Source organism: Phyllobates terribilis, unplaced genomic scaffold (genome assembly GCF_046119375.1).
Source record: "Phyllobates terribilis strain yellow unplaced genomic scaffold, ASM4611937v1 Scaffold_8__6_contigs__length_399053987, whole genome shotgun sequence".
Classification (NCBI taxonomy): domain Eukaryota; kingdom Metazoa; phylum Chordata; class Amphibia; order Anura; family Dendrobatidae; genus Phyllobates; species Phyllobates terribilis.
The window spans coordinates 102089344-102109107 of NW_027362768.1; the positions used below are offsets into that span (position 1 = coordinate 102089344).

The 19764-nt window shown below is 44.4% G+C and overlaps 1 protein-coding gene across 2 annotated transcripts in view; it reads right to left on the reverse strand.

The window, feature by feature from the left end:
* Positions 1–15922: 15922 nt before the first annotated feature.
* KYAT3 (kynurenine aminotransferase 3) overlaps positions 15923–19764 on the reverse strand; it is a 34952-nt gene continuing 31110 nt past the window's right edge. The window contains exons 13-14 of one of the 2 annotated variants that reach the window (XM_073642587.1): positions 17996–18082; positions 15923–16193 (exon numbers count right to left, since the gene is read on the reverse strand). In XM_073642587.1, the coding sequence (XP_073498688.1) occupies positions 16140–16193; positions 17996–18082 (141 nt within the window). In that variant the 3' untranslated portion in view covers positions 15923–16139. The remainder of the gene's footprint in view (positions 16194–17995; positions 18083–19764) is intronic. The other variant, XM_073642588.1, reaches the window with a different exon arrangement.

A 19764-nucleotide genomic window follows, 5' to 3' on the forward strand; every position in this document is an offset into this window, starting at 1 on the left:
CCACATACACTGTTTTGGGTGCGAGTTCCATGAAAAATGGAGGCTGAGTTTCCATTTTTGTTTAAGCGGGACCAGATAAACAGAATTGATGTGCAAATGGATCCATTGTGTAACTGATCCAAACAGAAGCAGAGGGACCTGACTGATTATTGTGGGGTCTTCCAGGGTTCCATTTTGTGTCAGATTTTTAGGACAGAGGAAAGTTCTTCATGATGCTTCCCTCCGTGTTTTAAAAAAACAAACACCAAATGAAAACCAGATTGATCCCATAATAATCCAGGGGGTCTCTCTACTTCGGTTTGTATTTATTAGTTGCACAACGCATCTATTTGCATATGAATTTAATTTGTCCTCTAAATCACACGTCAAACTCTGGTCTGCAGGGCGATTCAATTTGGTTCGTGACGCCGGCACCACCCCATTATACTATATGGAGCATTATATGTGGCCATTATACTGTATGGAGCACTATGTGGGGCCCATTATACTGTATGAAGGACTATGTGGGGCCATTATACTGTGTGGAGGACTATGTGGGGCCCATTATTCTGTATGAAGGACTATGTGGGGCCCATTATTCTGTATGGAGGACTATGTGGGGCCCATTATACTGTATGGAGGACTATGTGGGGCCCATTATACTGTATGGAGGACTATGTGGGGCCCATTATACTGTATGGAGGACTATGTGGGACCCATTATACTGTATGAAGGACTATGTGGGGCCATTATACTGTGTGGAGGACTATGTGGGGCCCATTATACTATATGGAGCATTATATGTGGCCATTATACTGTATGGAGCACTATGTGGGGCCCATTATACTGTATGAAGGACTATGTGGGGCCATTATACTGTGTGGAGGACTATGTGGGGTCCATTATACTGTGTGGAAGACAATATGTGGCTATTATACCGTGTGGAGGACTATTTGGGGCCATTATACGGTATGGAGGAATATGTGGGGTCCATTATACTGTATGGAGGACTATATGAGGTCCATTATACTGTGTGGAGGACTATGTGGGGCCCATTATACAGTGTGGAGCCATTATACTGTGTGGAGGACTGTGTGGGGCCATTATACTGTGTGGAGGACTATGTGGGGCCATTATACTGTGTGGAGGACTCTTTGTGGCCATTATACTGCAGTGATTGACAAGTGCATGTAACCAGCAGGCAGCTCCTGCGGCCGTCTGCTGCGCGGATGGGGACAGGGAGCTGCACGTGTAGACAGTCAGGTTTACAATTTGCATGACCGACTGAACTGAACCCAAAAGCCTCTATGAAAATACGACAACACAAATAATATTCAAAAATCTGTATTACATATATGAAAATACCAACAGGAGTAGAAAAAAACAAAACAAAAAAAACTTTAAAATAGGATCGTATGATGGGGAAAAAAAAACATCAGACAGGACACAAAAATACAGCGTGCCATAGCAGCAAAAGCAATTATAGCTACTACCAAAGTGGTGAGTATGCAATTCTGTCAAAATAATGCAGGAAATCCCAATATTATGAGAATATATGATATGAATAAACACCAGGCACAGGGGGCAGCAAAAAAATGCACTATAGCAGCAATAATTAAGGTAATAGTGCATGTGATTAAATGGAATCGGTCAGCAGGTGTTTGCTGCTTTATCTGAGAGCAGCATGATGTAGGGAAAGAGACCCTGATTCCAGAGATGTATCACTTAGTTTAATGGGTGCAACAGTTCTGATACAATCAGAGTTTTCTCTGTGGTAGATGTAGCAGAGCATGGAAAGCCATTCCTGCCCACACCACAGCTTTCTATGTATATTGACAATAAGCTTTTAATCATTGCCGGAGGAGTGGTTGGACTATGAGGCACATGGGCAGCTAGTCCAGTAGTGATAAAACCACTATCTCCTGCTGATAAAACACCGATTGTATTAAAACTACAGCACAAAGCTCTAGGAGACTCTGCCCCTACATCATGCTGCCCTCAGATGACATCGCAAAAGCCTGCTGATAAATTACCGTTAAACCATTTAATTAACAAGGATCAAAATGAAGACCTGTCAGACAAAAATAAATATATAATACTGGTATATATTTTTTTAGTATAAAATAATGAATACTATTAAAGTGATCTAGAATATCGATACCCAAATGAAGCCGTGTGTTATCCTTCTGGGATATATGGATATGGATATATATATATATATATATATATATATATATATATATATATATATATATATATATATATATATATATATATATACACGCACACAGTACAGACCAAAAGTTTGGACACACCTCATTTAAAGATTTTTCTGTATTTTCATGACTATGAAAATAGTACATTCACACTGAAGGCATCAAAACTATGAATTAACACATGTGGAATTATATACTTAACAAAAAAGTATGAAACAACTGAAAATATGTCTTATATTCTAGGTTCTTCAAAGTAGTCACCTTTTGCTTTGAGGACTGCTTTGCACATTCTTGGTATTCTCTTGATGAGCTTCAAGAGGTAGTCACCGGAAATGTTCTTCCAACAATCTTGAAGGAGTTCCCAGAGATGCTTAGCACTTGTTGGCCCTTTTGCCTTCACTCTACGGTCCAGCTCACCCCTAACCATCTCGATTGGGTTCAGGTCTGGTGACTGTGGAGGCCAGGTCATCTGGCGTAGCACCCCATCACTCTCCTTCTTGGTCAAATAGCCCTTACACAGCCTGGAGGTGTGTTTGGGGTCTTTGTCCTGTTGAAAAATAAATGATGGTCCAACTAAATGCAAACTGGATGGAATAGCATGCCGCTGCAAGATGCTGTGGTAGCCATGCTGGTTCAGTATGCCTTCAATTTTGAATAAATCCCCAAGCGCGTCACCAGAAAAGCACCCCCACACCATCACACCTCCTCCTCCATGCTTCACGGTGGGAACCAGGCATGTAGAGTCCATCCGTTTACCTTTTCTGCATCGCACAAAGACACAGTGGTTGGAACCAAAGATCTCAAATTTGGACTCATCAGACCAAAGCACAGATTTCCACTGGTCTAATGTCCATTCCTTGTGTTCTTTAGCCCAAACTAGTCTCTTCTGCTTGTTGCCTGTCCTTAGCAGTGGTTTCCTAGCAGCTATTTTAGCATGAAGGCCTGCTGCACAAAGTCTCCTCTTAACAGTTGTTGAAGAGATGTGTCTGCTGCTAGAACTCTGTGTGGCATTGACCTGGTCTCTAATCTGAGCTGCTGTTAACCTGCAATTTCTGAGGCTGGTCACTCAGATAAACTTATCCTCAGAAGCAGAGGTGACTCTTGGTCTTCCTTTCCTGGGGTGGTCCTCATGTGAGTCAGTTTCTTTGTAGCGCTTGATGGTTTTTGCAACTGCACTTGGGGACACTTTCAAAGTTTTCCCAATTTTTCGGACTGACTGACCTTCATTTCTTAAAGTAATGATGGCCACTCGTTTTTCTTTACTTAGCTGCTTTTTTCTTGCCATAATACAAATTCTAACAGTCTATTCAGTAGGACAATCAGCTGTGCATTCACCTGACTTCTGCAAAACACAACTGATGGTCCCAACCCCATTTATAAGGCAAGAAATCCCACTTATTAAACCTGACAGGGCACACCTGTGAAGTGAAAAAAACATTTCCTGTGACTACCTCTTGAAACTCATCAAGAGAATGCCAAGAGTGTGCAAAGCAGTCATCAAAGCAAAAGGTGGCTACTTTGAAGAACCTAGAATATAAGACATTTTCAGTTGTCTCACACTTTTTTGTTAAGTATATAATTCCACATGTGTTAATTCATAGTTTTGATGCCAGTGTGAATGTACAATTTTCATAGTCATGAAAATACAGAAAAATCTTTAAATGTGAAGGTGTGTCCAAACTTTTGGTCTGTGTATATATATATATATATATATATATATATATATATATATATATATATATATATATATATATATATATATATATATATATATATATATATATATATATATATACACACAGGACTGAGCCTTAGAGAAGAGAAGAGTCAGACGACCATATAACACAGAATAGGATCCGGACCCAAGTGTGACAGCACAGAAATACATGCGGTCATGCTCAGGTCGGTAGAGCCACCGGCCAGTCCAAGCTGTGCGTTGCGATCCTCGTCTGAGTCATACGGCCATCTGACTCTCCCTAAGGGCGCTTTCACACGTCCGGATATTTCCGGTACTGGAAAAACAAGTACCGGAGATATGTGTCCCTGTGTGGCAACCGTGTGTTGCATCAGGATCACACATACTGCGCTTGGGAATCAGCGTACAGTTAGCGCTGTTCCCAAGCGCCGGGTGCTGACCGCTGCCCTCATCATGGTTCCCTGCAGGCGCTGCGATCAGCACCAGCAGGGACAATGATGATAGTAGTAGTATCTGCTCCTGCAGTGTCCGACTGTAAAAATAGGAATAAAATAAAAAAATCTTAATACTCACCTGTCCTAAGTGTCCCCTGCTGTAATCCATGCGACCACTCAGCAGAGGAGCCAGGGAGCATGACTCCTGCAGCAAGCGAGCCCCGGACCTCTGCTGAGCTCAGGAACGGTGTCCTGTCACTCAGTGAGCGCAGCTCCGGGGCCCGCTCACTGCAGCGGCTCATTCTCCCTGGCATGATCGTGTTGCACAGCTTCTGGATACCCACAGTTGCAGTAGAAAACTTCACAGTGCAGATTACATAGGATAACAAGCTTTTACTTCTCAGAACATGAGGTAAAGGAAAAAATGCACAGTCACACAGTACTGCACCAGGAAGTAAGAACAAAATAGAAAGTACAAGAGAGACTTTTTTTTTTTGTTTAACAATACAGTAAACAAGGAAACTTTACACAACATCGCCATCTACTGTCAGATAATCATATAGTCCTCCTTCACACAAAGAAGTCCACAACTGTTACATATACCAACACCCTTTCTCAACAGTAAGGACTTATTCAGTCAAACCTAATTTCTTCATTAGTCTCTGATGTTTTTCAGCATTCAATGCCTTTGTGAAAATGTCTGCTGTCATATCTTCAGCTGGACAATATTCTAATTTCAGGATTCCTTGTTCCTGATGGTCCCTCAAGAAATGATACTTCACATCAATGTGCTTGGTTCTTGGGTTAACTCTTTCCATCTGAGCAATAACAAGACATCCCTGATTGTCCTCATTTATTTTTGTTGGTTCCAACTGTGCTTGTCTTAGGTCTGTTAGCAATTCTCTTAACCATAGAACTTCTTGACTCACATATGCTGCTGCAACATATTCTGCTTCTGTTGACGACAGCGTTACTATTGATTGTTTTTTACTAGTCCAACTAATTGGTCCACCTGAGGGAAAGAAAAGATAGCCACTGGTAGCTTTTCTGTCAGTTGGATCTCCAGCCCAATCTGCATCAACGTATCCAGTTAAAATGCATTTATCATTTGTAGGCAGTTTCAGTTTAACATTGCTGGTTCCTTTCAAATAACGTATGACTCTTCACAGCATTCCAATCCGCTTTACTTGGCTTGGACACTTTTCTACTCAGCATTCCTACTGCTGCTGCAATGTCTGGCCTTCTAACAGTCGCTAGATACAGTAATTTTCCTATCGCCATTCTGTACTCTTCATTATTTGGTAACACATTTTTCTCACTACTCATCTCTTTAAGAGAATTAGTTTCCATTGGAGACTTTGCTGGTTTTGCATCCTTCAATCCAAATGTTTCGGTTATGTCTTGAATCTTGTGATTTTGATTAAGTAGGAAACTTCCATCTTCTTCTCTTTCTATCTGTATTCCTAAGTACTGTTTCACAAGTCTTTGATCTCGAAATGTTGATTCAGGATTTTTAGTATGTCTTCTTTATCCCTTTCTTTTTCAAAACAAACTAAAATGTCATCAACATATATGAGTACATAGATCCATCTGTCCATTAGTCTTTTTATGTACAGGCAAGGATCAGCTTTGCTTCTTTTAAATTTTTCATTTGTGAGCACCTCCGTGATTTTATCATTCCACGCTTTACCAGCTTGTTCTAAACCGTATATTCTTTTCTCTAATTTGAAAACCATGTTTGGGTTACTTTCATCTATGAATCCTGGAAGTTGTTCCATGTAAATATCTTCTGTTAAACTTCCATTCAAAAATGCTGTCTTTACATGTAGATGTTTCAGTTCCATTTGTTTCATTGCTGCAACTGCAAACAAAGTTCTTATTTTCTTATTATAGTATGTGTAGCGTCGGCGTCCCTGCCCCCTGTTAGGCAGGGACGCCGTTCCTGTCACCTCTCCGCTCCGTGCCCGGCGGCTTCCTCCTGCTCTGCTGGCAGCGCGAGCTGCTTCCCGGCCTCCGTGCTTAGGGCGCGCGCGCGCTCCCCCTTTCTTATGGGGGCCGCGCGTGCCGTCCTAAGGAGTCCCCGGCCAATGGCCGGAGGACCTCACCATATATAAGGCACCTCCTCCAAAATGGAGGTGCCCGAGCAATGTTGTTGCAAAGCCTTCACTCTGCTTCAGCCCTCAGGTCCCGTTACCAGTTACCTGCCAGTCACCTGCCAGATTCCTGCCTGATACTTATCTATCTGTGGTCTGACAGTCTGCCTACCAGCCCTGCCAGTCTGTCTATGGATCAGTCTGCCCGCTCACCTGGGAGCGCTCACCTACTACCTGTCTGCTAGCCTACCTGGAGGCTCCGCCGTCACGTGCTGTGACCACCTGCCTGTCCAGAGACTTTTGCCCGCTCACCTGGGAGCGCTCACCTGCTACCTGCCTGTTAGCCTACCTGGAGGCTCTGCCGTCACGTGCCGTGACCACCTGCCTGTCCAGAGACTCTTGCCCGCTCACCTGGGAGCGCTCACCTGCTACCTGCCTGCTAGCCTACCTGGAGGCTCTGCCGTCACGTACTGTGACCACCTGCCTGTTCGGAGACTCTTGCCCGCTCACCTGGGAGCTTTCATCTGCTACCTGCCCGCTAGCCTACCTGGAGGCTTAGCCGTCACTTGCTGTGATCACCGGCCTGTCCAGAGACACTTTTGCCCGCTCACCTGGGAGCGTCCACCTGCTACCTGCCTGCTAGCCTACCTGGAGGCTCTGCCGTCACTTGCTGTGACCACCTGTCTGTCAAGAGACTGTCCCCGTCACTTGCCGTGACCTCCTGCCCTTCCACCCTGAGACTGTCCCCGTCACTAGCCGTGACTACCTGCCCGCCTTCCCTGGGAGCCACCCGCTTCCTTACAAGGACTGCCCCCTTGTATAGTTGCTCAGAGGTTCCACCTCTCAGTCCCGTTACAGTTTGCTCAGGCCATGGAACCCGGTGGCACCCAAACTCCCTCGCTCTCGGACCTATGCCATGAATTGTGCCGTCAGAGGTCCCAACAGGAGTCCATCCTGAGCCACCTGCGGAATGTCAACTCTCGCCTGGACACTCTGACTGCTCCACCAGCAACCACCGCTAGTGTCATGACTCGCAACCCGGCAGCGCCGCTGCCCACCAATACCATGGCATCCTGCCCCGCACCCCGGCTTTCTGCACCTCCTTGCTTCGGAGGCGACCCCGCTCAAGCTCGGAGCTTCATAAACCAGTGCACCCTGCACTTTGAACTCCTGGCCCACCAGTTTTTCTCCGACCGGGCCAAAGTGGCATTCATCATGTCCCATCTCACTGGGGAGGCACTGGCATGGCTTAACCCTCTGTGGGAGAGAGGGGATCCCCTGGTGTCCGACCTGTCTTCTTTCCTCACTGCTTTCCGAAGAGTCTTCGATGAACCAGGACGAAAGACCTCATCTGCCTCCTCTTTGCTCCGCCAAGGGAGTCTCACCGTGGGCCAATATGCCATACGGTTCCGCACCCTCGCTTCTGAGCTTGCCTGGGATAATGAGGCCCTGGTGTCCGTCTTCTGGGAGGGCCTTTCCGGTCGGATTAAAGATGAGCTCACCGGTCGGGACATTCCTACCACCCTGGATGACCTGGTGTCGCTGGCTACCCGGATTGACATCCGGTTTCTAGAACGTACCAAAGAGACCACCCGTGAGAGAAGGTTTCCCCGCCTAGCTCCTACTTTCCAGAAACCTGTCTCCTCTTCTGTCACTCCCCGGGCGCACTCACCCGAGTCCATGCAGATCGACCAGACCAAGTTGGTCAAATCTCGCCAAGAGTCACGCCGAGCCGAGGGGAGCTGCTTCTATTGTGGCAGTAAGGAGCACCTGATTCGTTCCTGCCCAGAGAGGCCGGGAAACTCCAGTGTCTAGGACCGCTCGGAGAGGTCGCCCTAGACAAAAATAAGTCCTCTCCAACCCTGACTTTGTCTGTATCTATCTCCTGGGGAGAGAACCGTCACTTTGAACTCGCCCATCTGGACTCTGGATCCGCTGGAAACCTCATCTCTCAGTCCCTGGTTGAGAAATACCATATTCCCACCAAGTCTCTGGCTGAACCTTTGTCAGTCGCCTCCGTGGATGGAAGACTCCTTCCGGTGACCATCCTGCTCGTCACGGAACCCATAACCCTGCAGGTGGGAATGCTTCACTCTGAGGTAATCTCCTTCCATGTGTTGTCCGGACTCTCCCACTCCCTATTGCTAGGTCTACCTTGGCTCCAGACAAATGAACCCGTGTTGAACTGGCATTCCGGTGAAGCACTCCGGTGGGGGCCGGCCTGCCATAAGACCTGCCTGGTTCCGGTTCGTCCTCCACCTATTCCAGCTAATTTACCCGGTCTTCCGGCTCCTTACTGGCCCTATGCTGACGTCTTCGGTAAGAAGGAGGCAGAGACATTGCCACCTCATAGGCCATATGATTGCCCGATCGACCTGGTACCCGGCGCCACTCCACCCCGTGGGCGTATTTATCCGTTGTCTGCGGCTGAAACCCGGGCCATGTCTGAGTACATAGAGGAGAATCTGGCCAGGGGATTCATCCGGAAGTCTACTTCCCCGGCTGGAGCTGGATTCTTCTTTGTCAAAAAAAAAGATGGCTCGCTTCGCCCCTGTATTGACTATAGAGGACTCAATCAGATCACGGTTAAAAATAAATACCCCCTTCCGCTCATCTCTGAGTTATTTGATCGCCTTAAAGGCGCCAGGATCTTTTCCAAGCTGGATCTACGTGGAGCGTATAACCTGGTCCGTATCCGTCAGGGAGACGAGTGGAAAACAGCATTTAATACCCGGGACGGACACTATGAGTACCGTGTGATGCCCTTCGGTCTCTGCAATGCTCCCGCCGTCTTCCAAGAACTGGTCAACGACATCTTCCGTGACCTTCTTTACTCCTGCGTGGTGGTATACCTGGACGACATCTTGGTCTTCTCTCCGGATCTTCTCACACACCGGAGGGATGTTCGTCAGGTCCTGCTTAGGCTCAGGCAGAACCACCTCTATGCTAAATACGAGAAGTGCCTTTTCGAGCAGACCTCTCTTCCTTTCCTGGGCTATGTTATCTCCCAGACAGGCTTGCGAATGGATCCCGAGAAGCTCTGTGCTGTCCTAAAGTGGCCCCGTCCGGAGGGCTTGAAGGCGATACAGCGATTCCTGGGCTTCGCTAATTACTATCGTCTCTTCATTCCTCACTTCTCGTCACGGACTGCGCCCATATCTGCGCTCACCCGTAAGGGAGCAAATCCCAAGGTATGGTCACCCGAAGCTGAGGAGGCCTTCCTTTCCCTGAAACAGGCCTTCTCCTCTGCCCCTGTGCTGCACCGTCCGGACTGTAACAAACAGTTCTACCTGGAGGTTGATGCCTCCTCCTCTGGAGCCGGAGCGGTGCTCACCCAAAAGTCTTCATCCGGGAGAATGGTAACCTGCGGCTTTTTCTCTAAAATCTTCTCCTCCTCTGAGCGCAATTACTCCATAGGAGACCGAGAACTGTTAGCCGTTAAATTGGCACTGGAGGAGTGGCGTTACCTGCTTGAAGGGGCTCTATACCCGGTGATCATCTACACGGATCACAAGAACCTGGCATATCTCCAAAATGCCCAGAGACTTAATCCACGTCAGGCCCGGTGGTCTTTGTTTTTTGCCCGCTTCGATTTCATCCTTCATTTCCGCCCGGCGGACAAAAATGTCAAAGCTGATGCCTTGTCCCGATCCTTCCTGTCCTCCGACCAAGAGGAGGAGCCTATGCACATTATCGACCCCTCTAAGGTGATGAATGTGTCCCCCTTGGATTTGACTCGTCTTCCACCCGGCAAGACGTTCGTGGCGCCTCCAGACCGTGAGAGGGTTCTTCGCTGGGGTCATTCTTCTAAACTAGCTGGCCATGCCGGCCAAAAAAAGACCTTCCTACTCATTTCCCGGCATTACTGGTGGTCTACCCTGCGTAAGGATGTGGTAGACTTCGTCTCTGCCTGTTCATCTTGTGGCCGCAACAAAGTTCCCAGACACTTACCAGCTGGTCATCTCCTGCCACCACCCATACCTGTTGCCCCGTGGCAACACATCGCTATGGACTTCATTACCGATCTTCCTGTCTCTGCCGGGTGTATTGTCATTTGGGTGGTCGCGGACCGCTTCTCTAAAATGGCCCACTTCATTCCCCTGCCTGGTCTTCCGTCTGCACCTGAGCTGGCTAAGGACTTTATCCGCCATATCTTCCGTCTCCATGGCCTTCCCCTCCACATCGTGTCGGATCGAGGGGTTCAGTTTACCTCACGCTTCTGGAGAGCCACATGTAAACTGCTGGACGTCACCCTGGACTTCTCCGCTTACCACCCTCAGTCCAATGGTCAAGTGGAGCGGATCAATCAGATCCTTACCAGCTATCTCCGGCACTTTGTTAATGCCCACCATTCTGATTGGGTGGACCTCCTTCCTTGGGCCGAATTCTCTTATAATAACCACGAGAGCGAATCCTCTTCCAACTCCCCGTTTTTTATTGTCTATGGCCAGCACCGCCGGATTCCGTTTCCCGTCTCCGCCTCTGTGGACAACCCTGCCGCGCAGTCTCTTGTCAGCGAGTTTTCTACCATTTGGGAGAGTACTAGGTCTGCACTTCTTCAGTCCTCCGAGCGGATGAAGCGATATGCTGATAAGAGACGTCTGGATCCGCCTCAATTCCGTCCAGGAGACAAGGTTTGGCTCTCTTCCAAACATGTACGGCTCAAGATACCCTCCTACAAGTTAGGTCCTCGCTTCATCGGTCCTTTCGAAATCCTCAGGCAAATTAATCCAGTGGCCTACAAATTAAAACTCCCGGCCACCTTACGGATTCCCAACTCCTTCCACGTATCTCTCCTCAAACCCGTTGTCTTTAACTCTTTTTCCAACAATCCAGGTACTCCTCCTGCTCCGGTTTCCGCTGAAGACGTCTTTGAGGTAGAGAGTATTCTGGCCACTAAGAGGGTAAGAGGAAAGACCTTTTTTTTTGGTAGATTGGAAGGGGTTTGGTCCTGAGGAGAGAACATGGGAGCCCCGGGAGAACATCCATGCCCCTCTCATCCTTGCTAAATTTCTCTCTGGCCTAAAAAAGGGTGGGCCTAAAGGGGGGGGTACTGTAGCGTCGGCGTCCCTGCCCCCTGCTAGGCAGGGACGCCGTTCCTCTCACCTCTCCGCTCCGTGCCCGGCAGCTTCCTCCCGCTCTGCTGGCAGCGCGCGCTGCTTCCCGGCCTATGTGCTTAGGGCGCGCGCGCGCTCCCCCTCTCTTATGGGGGCCGCGCGCGCCGTCCTAAGGAGTCCCCGGCCAATGGCCGGAGGACCTCACCATATATAAGGCACCTCCTCCAAAATGGAGGTGCCCGAGCAATGTTGTTGCAAAGCCTTCACTCTGCTTCAGCCCTCAGGTCCCGTTACCAGTTACCTGCCAGATTCCTGCCTGATACTTATCTATCTGTGGTCCGACAGTCTGCCTACCAGCCCTGCCAGTCTGTCTATGGATCAGTCTGCCCGCTCACGTGGGAGCGCTCACCTACTACCTGTCTGCTAGCCTACCTGGAGGCTCAGCCGTCACGTGCTGTGACCACCTGCCTGTCCAGAGACTCTTGCCCGCTCACCTGGGAGCGCTCACCTGCTACCTGCCTGCTAGCCTACCTGGAGGCTCTGCCGTCACGTGCTGTGACCACCTGCCTGTCCGGAGACTCTTGCCCGCTCACCTGGGAGCGTCCACCTGCTACCTGCCCGCTAGCCTACCTGGAGGCTTAGACGTCACATGCTGTGATCACCGGCCTGTCCAGAGACTCTTGCCCACTCACCTGGGAGCGTCCACCTGCTACCTGCCTGCTAGCCTACCTGGAGGCTCTGCCATCACTTGCTGTGACCACCCGTCTGTCAAGAGACTGTCCCCGTCACTTGCCGTGACCTCCTGCCCTTCTACCCAGAGACTGTCCCCGTCACCTGCCGTGACCTCCTGCCCTTCCACTCTGAGACTGTCCCCGTCACTAGCCGTGACTACCTGCCTGCCTTCCCTGGGAGTCACCCGCTTCCTTACAAGGACTGCCCCCTTGTATAGTTGCTCAGAGGTTCCACCTCCCAGTCCCGTTACAGTATGTTTGACAACTGGAGCAAATGTTTTATCATAGTCTTCTCCATATTTTTGAGAATAACCTTTAGCTACGAGTCTTGCTCGGTATCATTGAGCTGTGCCATCTGTTCAGTACTTTACTTTAAAAACCCATTTACATCCTATAGCTTTTCTTCCTTCTGGTAATTTTGTTAGTGTCTATGTTTTTGAGTCATGCATGGATTTTATTTTTATTTCTGTAGCCTCTATCCATTTATTGGCTTCTTCTTCAGGAAGTCGAGATATGTCTTCCCAAGAGGTAGGCTCATAAATTTTACTTGTACTTGCCTTGTATGAAAGGCGTATTGGTGGTTTTCCTTTGTTTTCTCTTATTGAACGTCTTGGTTCTGTGTCTGTAGTTGTATCTCTTCACTTACAGTATTCTGTTTTTTATTAATTTCAACTTCTTTTTCATCAGATATTCCTTCAGCTATATCATTGCTGTTTTTCTCATTTATTGTTCCCAGTGAAATCATAGTGTCTTCATTTAGATCCTCAATGAATGTCACACTGTTACTCATCATAACTCTATCTGTTTTGGGATCTAGGATTCTATATCCTTTGCAATTTTCACTATATCCAATAAATATTCCTTCCATGGACCTATTTTGAAGTTTGGAACGTTTTTCTGTTGGTATGAAAACAAAAACTCAAATGATTTACACTTGGTTTCAAACTTTGCCACAGTTCATATGTTTTTTTTTTCAGTTTTCTAGAAAAAAGTCGGTTCTGTAGATATGTAGCTGTCATTGCTGCTTCACCCCAATATTTCTCTGATAGTTTGAAATGATGCTGACAGATTCCAGTCAGAGTTCTGTTTTTCCTTTCTGCTACTCCATTTTGTTCAGGTGAATATGGAACAGTCTTTTGATGCTCTATACCATTTTTTCTTAAGTAGCTTTCTATTTGGTGTCCTGTGAATTCACCTCCATTATCACTTCAAATGACAATTGCCTTCCTCTGAAACTTGTTATTCGACTTTGTCACATAGTCTACTAGTTTATTGAAAACTTCGCTTTTGTTCTTGATCAAATATGTGACTGCGTATCTTGAGCATTCATCTATAAAAGTCACCATATATCTATTGCCTCCTGATGTAGTCACTTTCATGGGTCCACATACGTTAGTATGCACCAAATCAAGTGGTCTTGTGCTTTTCGTTTCACTTTCTTTAGGAATGGATATCCTTGTGGCTTTTGATTTTATACAACATTCACATCTTACGGTAATTGAGCAATCAGATATCAATAGATCCTTTGTCAATTCTTTCCTTTCTAGCTCCATTATACTTTCAGGATGTCTGTGTCCTAGACGTCTATGCCACATGTGAATACAATTCTTGTGATCATGTGTACACAACTTCATCTGTTCCTTTAATGTGTCTAGATGATATAATTGTTCATCTGCCTTGACACTGGTTATTTTCTTGTTTCCTGCTACGATTTGTACACTCATCATCTTTGAATTTTACAGTAAATCCTTTAGCTGTTAGACGTTTTACAGATAACAATCCTCCTTCTAATCCTGGAACATATAATACATCCTGTACAAGTATTTTTGAATCATGCCCAAACTTGTTAGAACAGTTTAACATTCCTTGTCCAACACCTTCTGCAGTTATTTTGCTTCCATCTGCAAGATAAATGGCTTCCTTATTTAAATTAAGTTCAGTAAAGAAATTTTTATTTGACTTGTTGCTCCTGAGTCAATAAACAAACCCAACGATGATTTCTTATCAGTCACTTTAAATGTGCCATTCCAATTATTTTCACATGAACCAGAAATTGTGTTTTTCACATTCTGTGTATTCTCTTTATGATGTAATTTCTGTTGTTCTGATTTCCATATAGTACAGTCTTTCTTTAAATGTCCTTTTTTCTTACATCTGAAACATTCTCTTGTCTCTTTATTATGGGGTCTTTTTGATTCTGTAGCTTTAAGAGCATTTCCATTATCTTTTTCAGTAGAAGAATCATTTGTTTGTTCTTTCCTTCTTTGATATTCATGTAGGAGTCTGGTCTTCACAAACTCTAATGTAATGTCTGTTTCAGGTCTTGTCTCTAGTGCATTTATCAAAACAGTATATAAATCCGGTAAACTGCACAATAATATTGCTGCTACATGGCTTTCCTTAATATCTTCACCAATTGATCTCAGCTGTGATATCACTTCCATAATAGAGAATATATGCTTCTGCACTTAGTCTCATACTGTAAAGCTTTCTTAGCAGAAATAACTTGTGATTTAAGCTGGGTCTTTCATGTAGCTTTCTTAGTGCTTCCAACGTTCCCTTTGGTGTATCCTTATTCCTTATGTGGATTATTTTAACATCATCCACTAATAGGCTGATGGTAGCTCTTGTCTATTTTTCTTATCCAATGCCTGATTATCCTCATCAGGTCTATCTGTAGTGACCCCCTTAGACTTTTATCTTTGGGTTCATCTGAAGGCAATTGTTTATGCTGTGAAGATACAAGATGTGCAGCATCTGAAACAACGAATACTGGAAGCCTGTGCTAGCATTTCTTCTGCGGTGTTGCTATCAGTGTGTCAAGAGTGAGAGAAGAGGGTTGCATTGACAATCCAACACAATGGGCAGCACTTTGAACACATTTTATAAGTGGTCATGAACTTGTAAAAAACTCATGAAAGAATACATTTATGTTAAGAAAAACAATGGTGTGCTTGGTTTTATGAAATTATCAATAAGTTTGATGTGTCACATGACCCTCTTCCTATTGAAAAAAATAAAGTTGGATCCAAAATGGCCTACTTCAAAATGGCCGCCATGGTCACCACCCATCTGGAAAAGTTTTCCCCCTCCCATATACTAATGTGCCACAAACAGGAAGTTGATATCACCAACCATTCCCATTTTATTTAGGTGTATCTATATAAATGGCCCACCCTGTAGATTCTCTCATCTGAGAGAATCGGGTTGATTATGCTAATGACACTCTTGGATGAGTACACTGTGGAGAAGATGGAGAACAACATTTCTCCCATCTTCTCCATTGTGAGTCTGCGGAAATCGGCCTGCAATCAGATGTCATCCGAGTGCAGTATGAGATTTTCTATGCACCCATAAACTTGAATGGGTATCTTCCGATTTCAGTGAAATCACAGCATGCTGCAATTTTTTTTTCACAGATTCTCTTGGTATAAAAAAATCGGTCATTAGCACGGCCATATTGTATAACATTGGTCAGAGTGCTATCCAATAAAAAAATTGGATAGCGCTCGTCTGATTTCTATACTCATGTGATCCTGCCCTGATAATGAAGGGGTAGCTAGCGTAAACTGATGGAGAAAAAAATGCAGAGCAAATACCAAGAAGTCAGCGCATACAAAACACAGTCCTCTAGATCAGATTTTATTTGTAGAGTTGCTTTTATTTTACAATTAAATATATTAAAATAAATCATGGGATACAAGGCCTCATTCACATTACAGCTAAAGAAGTGTACACGATTATATTAGAATAGAAATGAATAATGGTTAGATTTTATTTATTCCTTCTTCTATAGGGATTCATGGGAAAATGCCAGACTGGATTGTATAAATTACTTTTAATACGTTTGGTGATGTGAACAAGGCCTTATCCAATATTACAAGTCATCAGAATGTACAATAAATACAGATATTACATATATTTATAAAATCCTCAATTATTCCAGTTCTGCAGGATCTTCTCGGCTGCATCTAAGGTTTCGTCTCGCTGTAGGGAACCAATAACAAAGGATTAGGTTACAGTGAATGGAGTCACTCGTGTTATCAGTCAACGTCACTCATTTTCATTGCTGATAAGAAAAACTAAAAAAGGAAATCTCTCTCTGCTCCATACATTCCAGGAATCATCGGAGTTTCCCACAAAATACATTTTAATCTATAGATCTTGGAATAATAATAAGTTCCACAATTGAATGTGTTAAATAAAAATATTCCTGTGCTGAAATAATCTTATAAAATGTGCCCCTGCTGTGTACTGTGTAATGGCTGTGTCTGACCGTACAGGAACATGGTCTGATCATACCACATCTCCTGGGCAGGGAGGAGAAAAAGAGTATACAGACAGGACAGCACGGGATCACAGCTGCTGCTTTATGTGAGGTAAAACATTTCCCGGCCTGTTTTTAAGCAATGTGTTACCTCACTAAAAGAATCAGCTATGATCCCGTGCTGTAATATCTGTAGACTCTTTTGCTTCCTCCCCTGCCCAGGAGATGTGGTATGATCAGACCACGTTCCTGCATGGTCAGACACAGGCATTACACAGTACACAGCAGGGGCACATGTATAAGATTATCTCAGCACAGGAACATTTTTTTTAAACACATTAAATTATAGAATATAATATTATTCAAAGATCTATTCATCAAGACCGCCACGGCCACCCCGACGCGCGTTTCGCACTGGTGCTTTATCAAAGGGAGTGTGTACAATTGTCGCATTTTATATGTTTTTAATTGTATTAAATACAATTCAATTTATTTTATCCAATTTGGTGAGGGGTGAAATGAATACCTCTGTATTCATATGTAGGTTGCTATATGGAGTAACCCACTCCTATTTTTTACCTAATAACTAATGGAGAGACAGGTAGTGATAGGTCTCTAGCTGTATAGAAGTATATATGTTCTTTGAATATTTGCATGAGTATACTGATTGGTATATATTGTCAGCTCTCATTACCATATACGATCTTGCATGCTTAAAAAGGGAAAGATAATATAATATACAAACAGCCATTTCAGCCTAATTTAATATTAGAATTGGGAATGGAAAGTACAAGAAAAAAAAACTAAACTTAAGACTCCTTATGAAATAATAATAAACACTTGATAGACAATTGGGATCAGAAGGAAAAGATTTGCTCTTTTGGGGCGGACTGGATCATTCATTCATGTAACTAAACCAAGAAATTATTAATTAGTAATATATTCTGCAAGCTTCTGAAATAGTTTGAGGAAATTGTCCCTTTACCAACTGGACATTTCCAAGGTTCTAGCAATGGCTTGAGAACAGGGAGAAATTAAGTGACGCCGAGCTCGCTTTCCACTTATGTGGACGCCATATGGCAACGTGTCGCACAACCGCAATTCTCAGATAAGTTGCGTGACCAAAATCACTTTTGGATCTTCTCTGCAACTTGCTGTGGTAGGAAGTCTACGAATCTGGTTAAATCCCAGCTCTTCTTTACATTAGCCAGGCTGGTGCGATGTCGTGTGCTTCATACCGCAATGATGGTGTTGTGCCAGCCCAGCTCATGAAAGAAGAGCCAGGAATGACAGGAGGTGGAGATACACAAGCCTCCCATCCAGCGGCCACAGATTATAGATCCGGCAAATGGCCCGATGCCACATGATGCCATAAGAAATCATTAGATACCATTCTTCAATCACAGTGCCGCCATGTAACCCTAAACCAAATCTGTGCACTGTTTTAGTTGAGGTTTTTTTTTTTTTAAACAAAGTATAGAGGTAGATCAGTGAAGTAACTTTACTACTCTTCTGGTCTTACCTTGATAAAACAAAATCGTATAAATTTTTCAAATTGGTCCTTTGTTTCTGGTCCACAAAATGCTGTTATCGGGATAGCTGACAGTTTCTAAAACAGATTGCATATGGGTAAAATATAGGTGTCATCCTTAATGTTAAAGAATACCCGTTGTTTCAAGTTTTACTTCATAAATCAATAGGACACATGAAGATAAGCAACTTTGTAATATATTATCAGTGAAATCTGCTTTTTTTTTCCTTGTGGACTGATCATTCATAGAATCCTAGAATGTTAGAGTTGATGTGGACCTCCAGGGTCATCGTGTCCAACCCCCTGCTCAATGCAAGAGTCACTAAACCATCTCAGACAGATGTCTGTCCAGCCTCTTTCTAATACAGGTGCATCTCACTAAATTAGAATATCATCAAAAAGTTAATTTATTTCAGTTCAATACAAAAAGTGAAACTCCTATATTATATAGTCATTACAAACAGAGGGATCTATTTCAAGTGTTTATTTCTGTTAATGTTGATGATTATGGCTTACAGCCAATGAAAACACTAAAGTCATTATCTCAGTAAATTAGAATACTTTATAACAACAGCTTGAAAAATGTTTTTAAAATCCAAAATGTTGGCCTACTGAAATGTATGTTCAGTAAATGCACTCAATACTTGGTCGGGCTCCTTTTGCATCAGTTACTGCATCAATGCGGCGTGGCATGGAGGCGATCAGCCTGCGGCACTGCTGAGGCGTTATGGAAGCCCAGGTTGCTTTGATAGCAGCCTTCAGCTCGTCTCCATTGTTGAGTCTGGTGTCTCTCATCTTCCTCTTGACAATACCCCATAGATTCTCTATAATAGATTTTCTATGGGGTTAAGGTCAGGCGAGTTTGCTGCCAATCAAGCACAGTGATACTGTTGTTTTTAAACCAGGTATTGGTACTTTTGGCAGTGTGGACAGGTGCCAAGTCCTGCTGGAGAACAAAATTTCCATCTCCAAAAAGCTTGTCGACAGAGGTAAGCATGAAGTGCTCTAAAATTTCCTGGTAGACGGCTGCGCTGACTTTGGTCTTGATAAAACACAGTGGACCTACACCAGCAGATGACATGGCTCCCCAAACCATCACTGATTGTGGAAACTTCACACTAGACCTCAAGCAGCTTGGATTGTGGCCTCTCCACTCTTCCTCTAGACTCTGGGACCTGGATTTCCAAATGAAAATTGGAACTCTGGTACCTTGTGGAGTGTGTCAATGACTGCCTTCTGGACATCTGTCAAGTCAGAAGTCTTCCCTATGATTGTGGAGCCTACTGAAATAGACTAAGGGACTTTTTTAAACGCTTAAGGAAGCCTTTACAGGTGTTTTTTGTTAATTATTCTAATTTACTGAGATAATGACTTTTGTGTGTTCATTGGCTGTAAGCCATAATCATCAACATTAACTAAAATAAACACTTGAAATAGATCACTCTGTTTGTAATGACTCTATATAATATATGAGTTTCACTTTTTGCATTGAAGAACTGAAATAAATTAACTTTTTGATGATATTTTAATTCAGTGAGATGCACCTGTATCTAATCTGTATCTTCTCCCTTGTTTCTCATGTTTCCATGTACAAATGAGAATAAGGAATATGAAATCATTAAAACTATTGTAATGCTGTGTGCCCACGATGCGTTTTTTAAGGGTTTCTGCAGTGGCAAAAACGCTGCAGAAACGCTTAAAAAACGCATGGTAGCAGGCCTGCCATCTCCCCCAATGATAATCCGCATGTGCTGTGCACA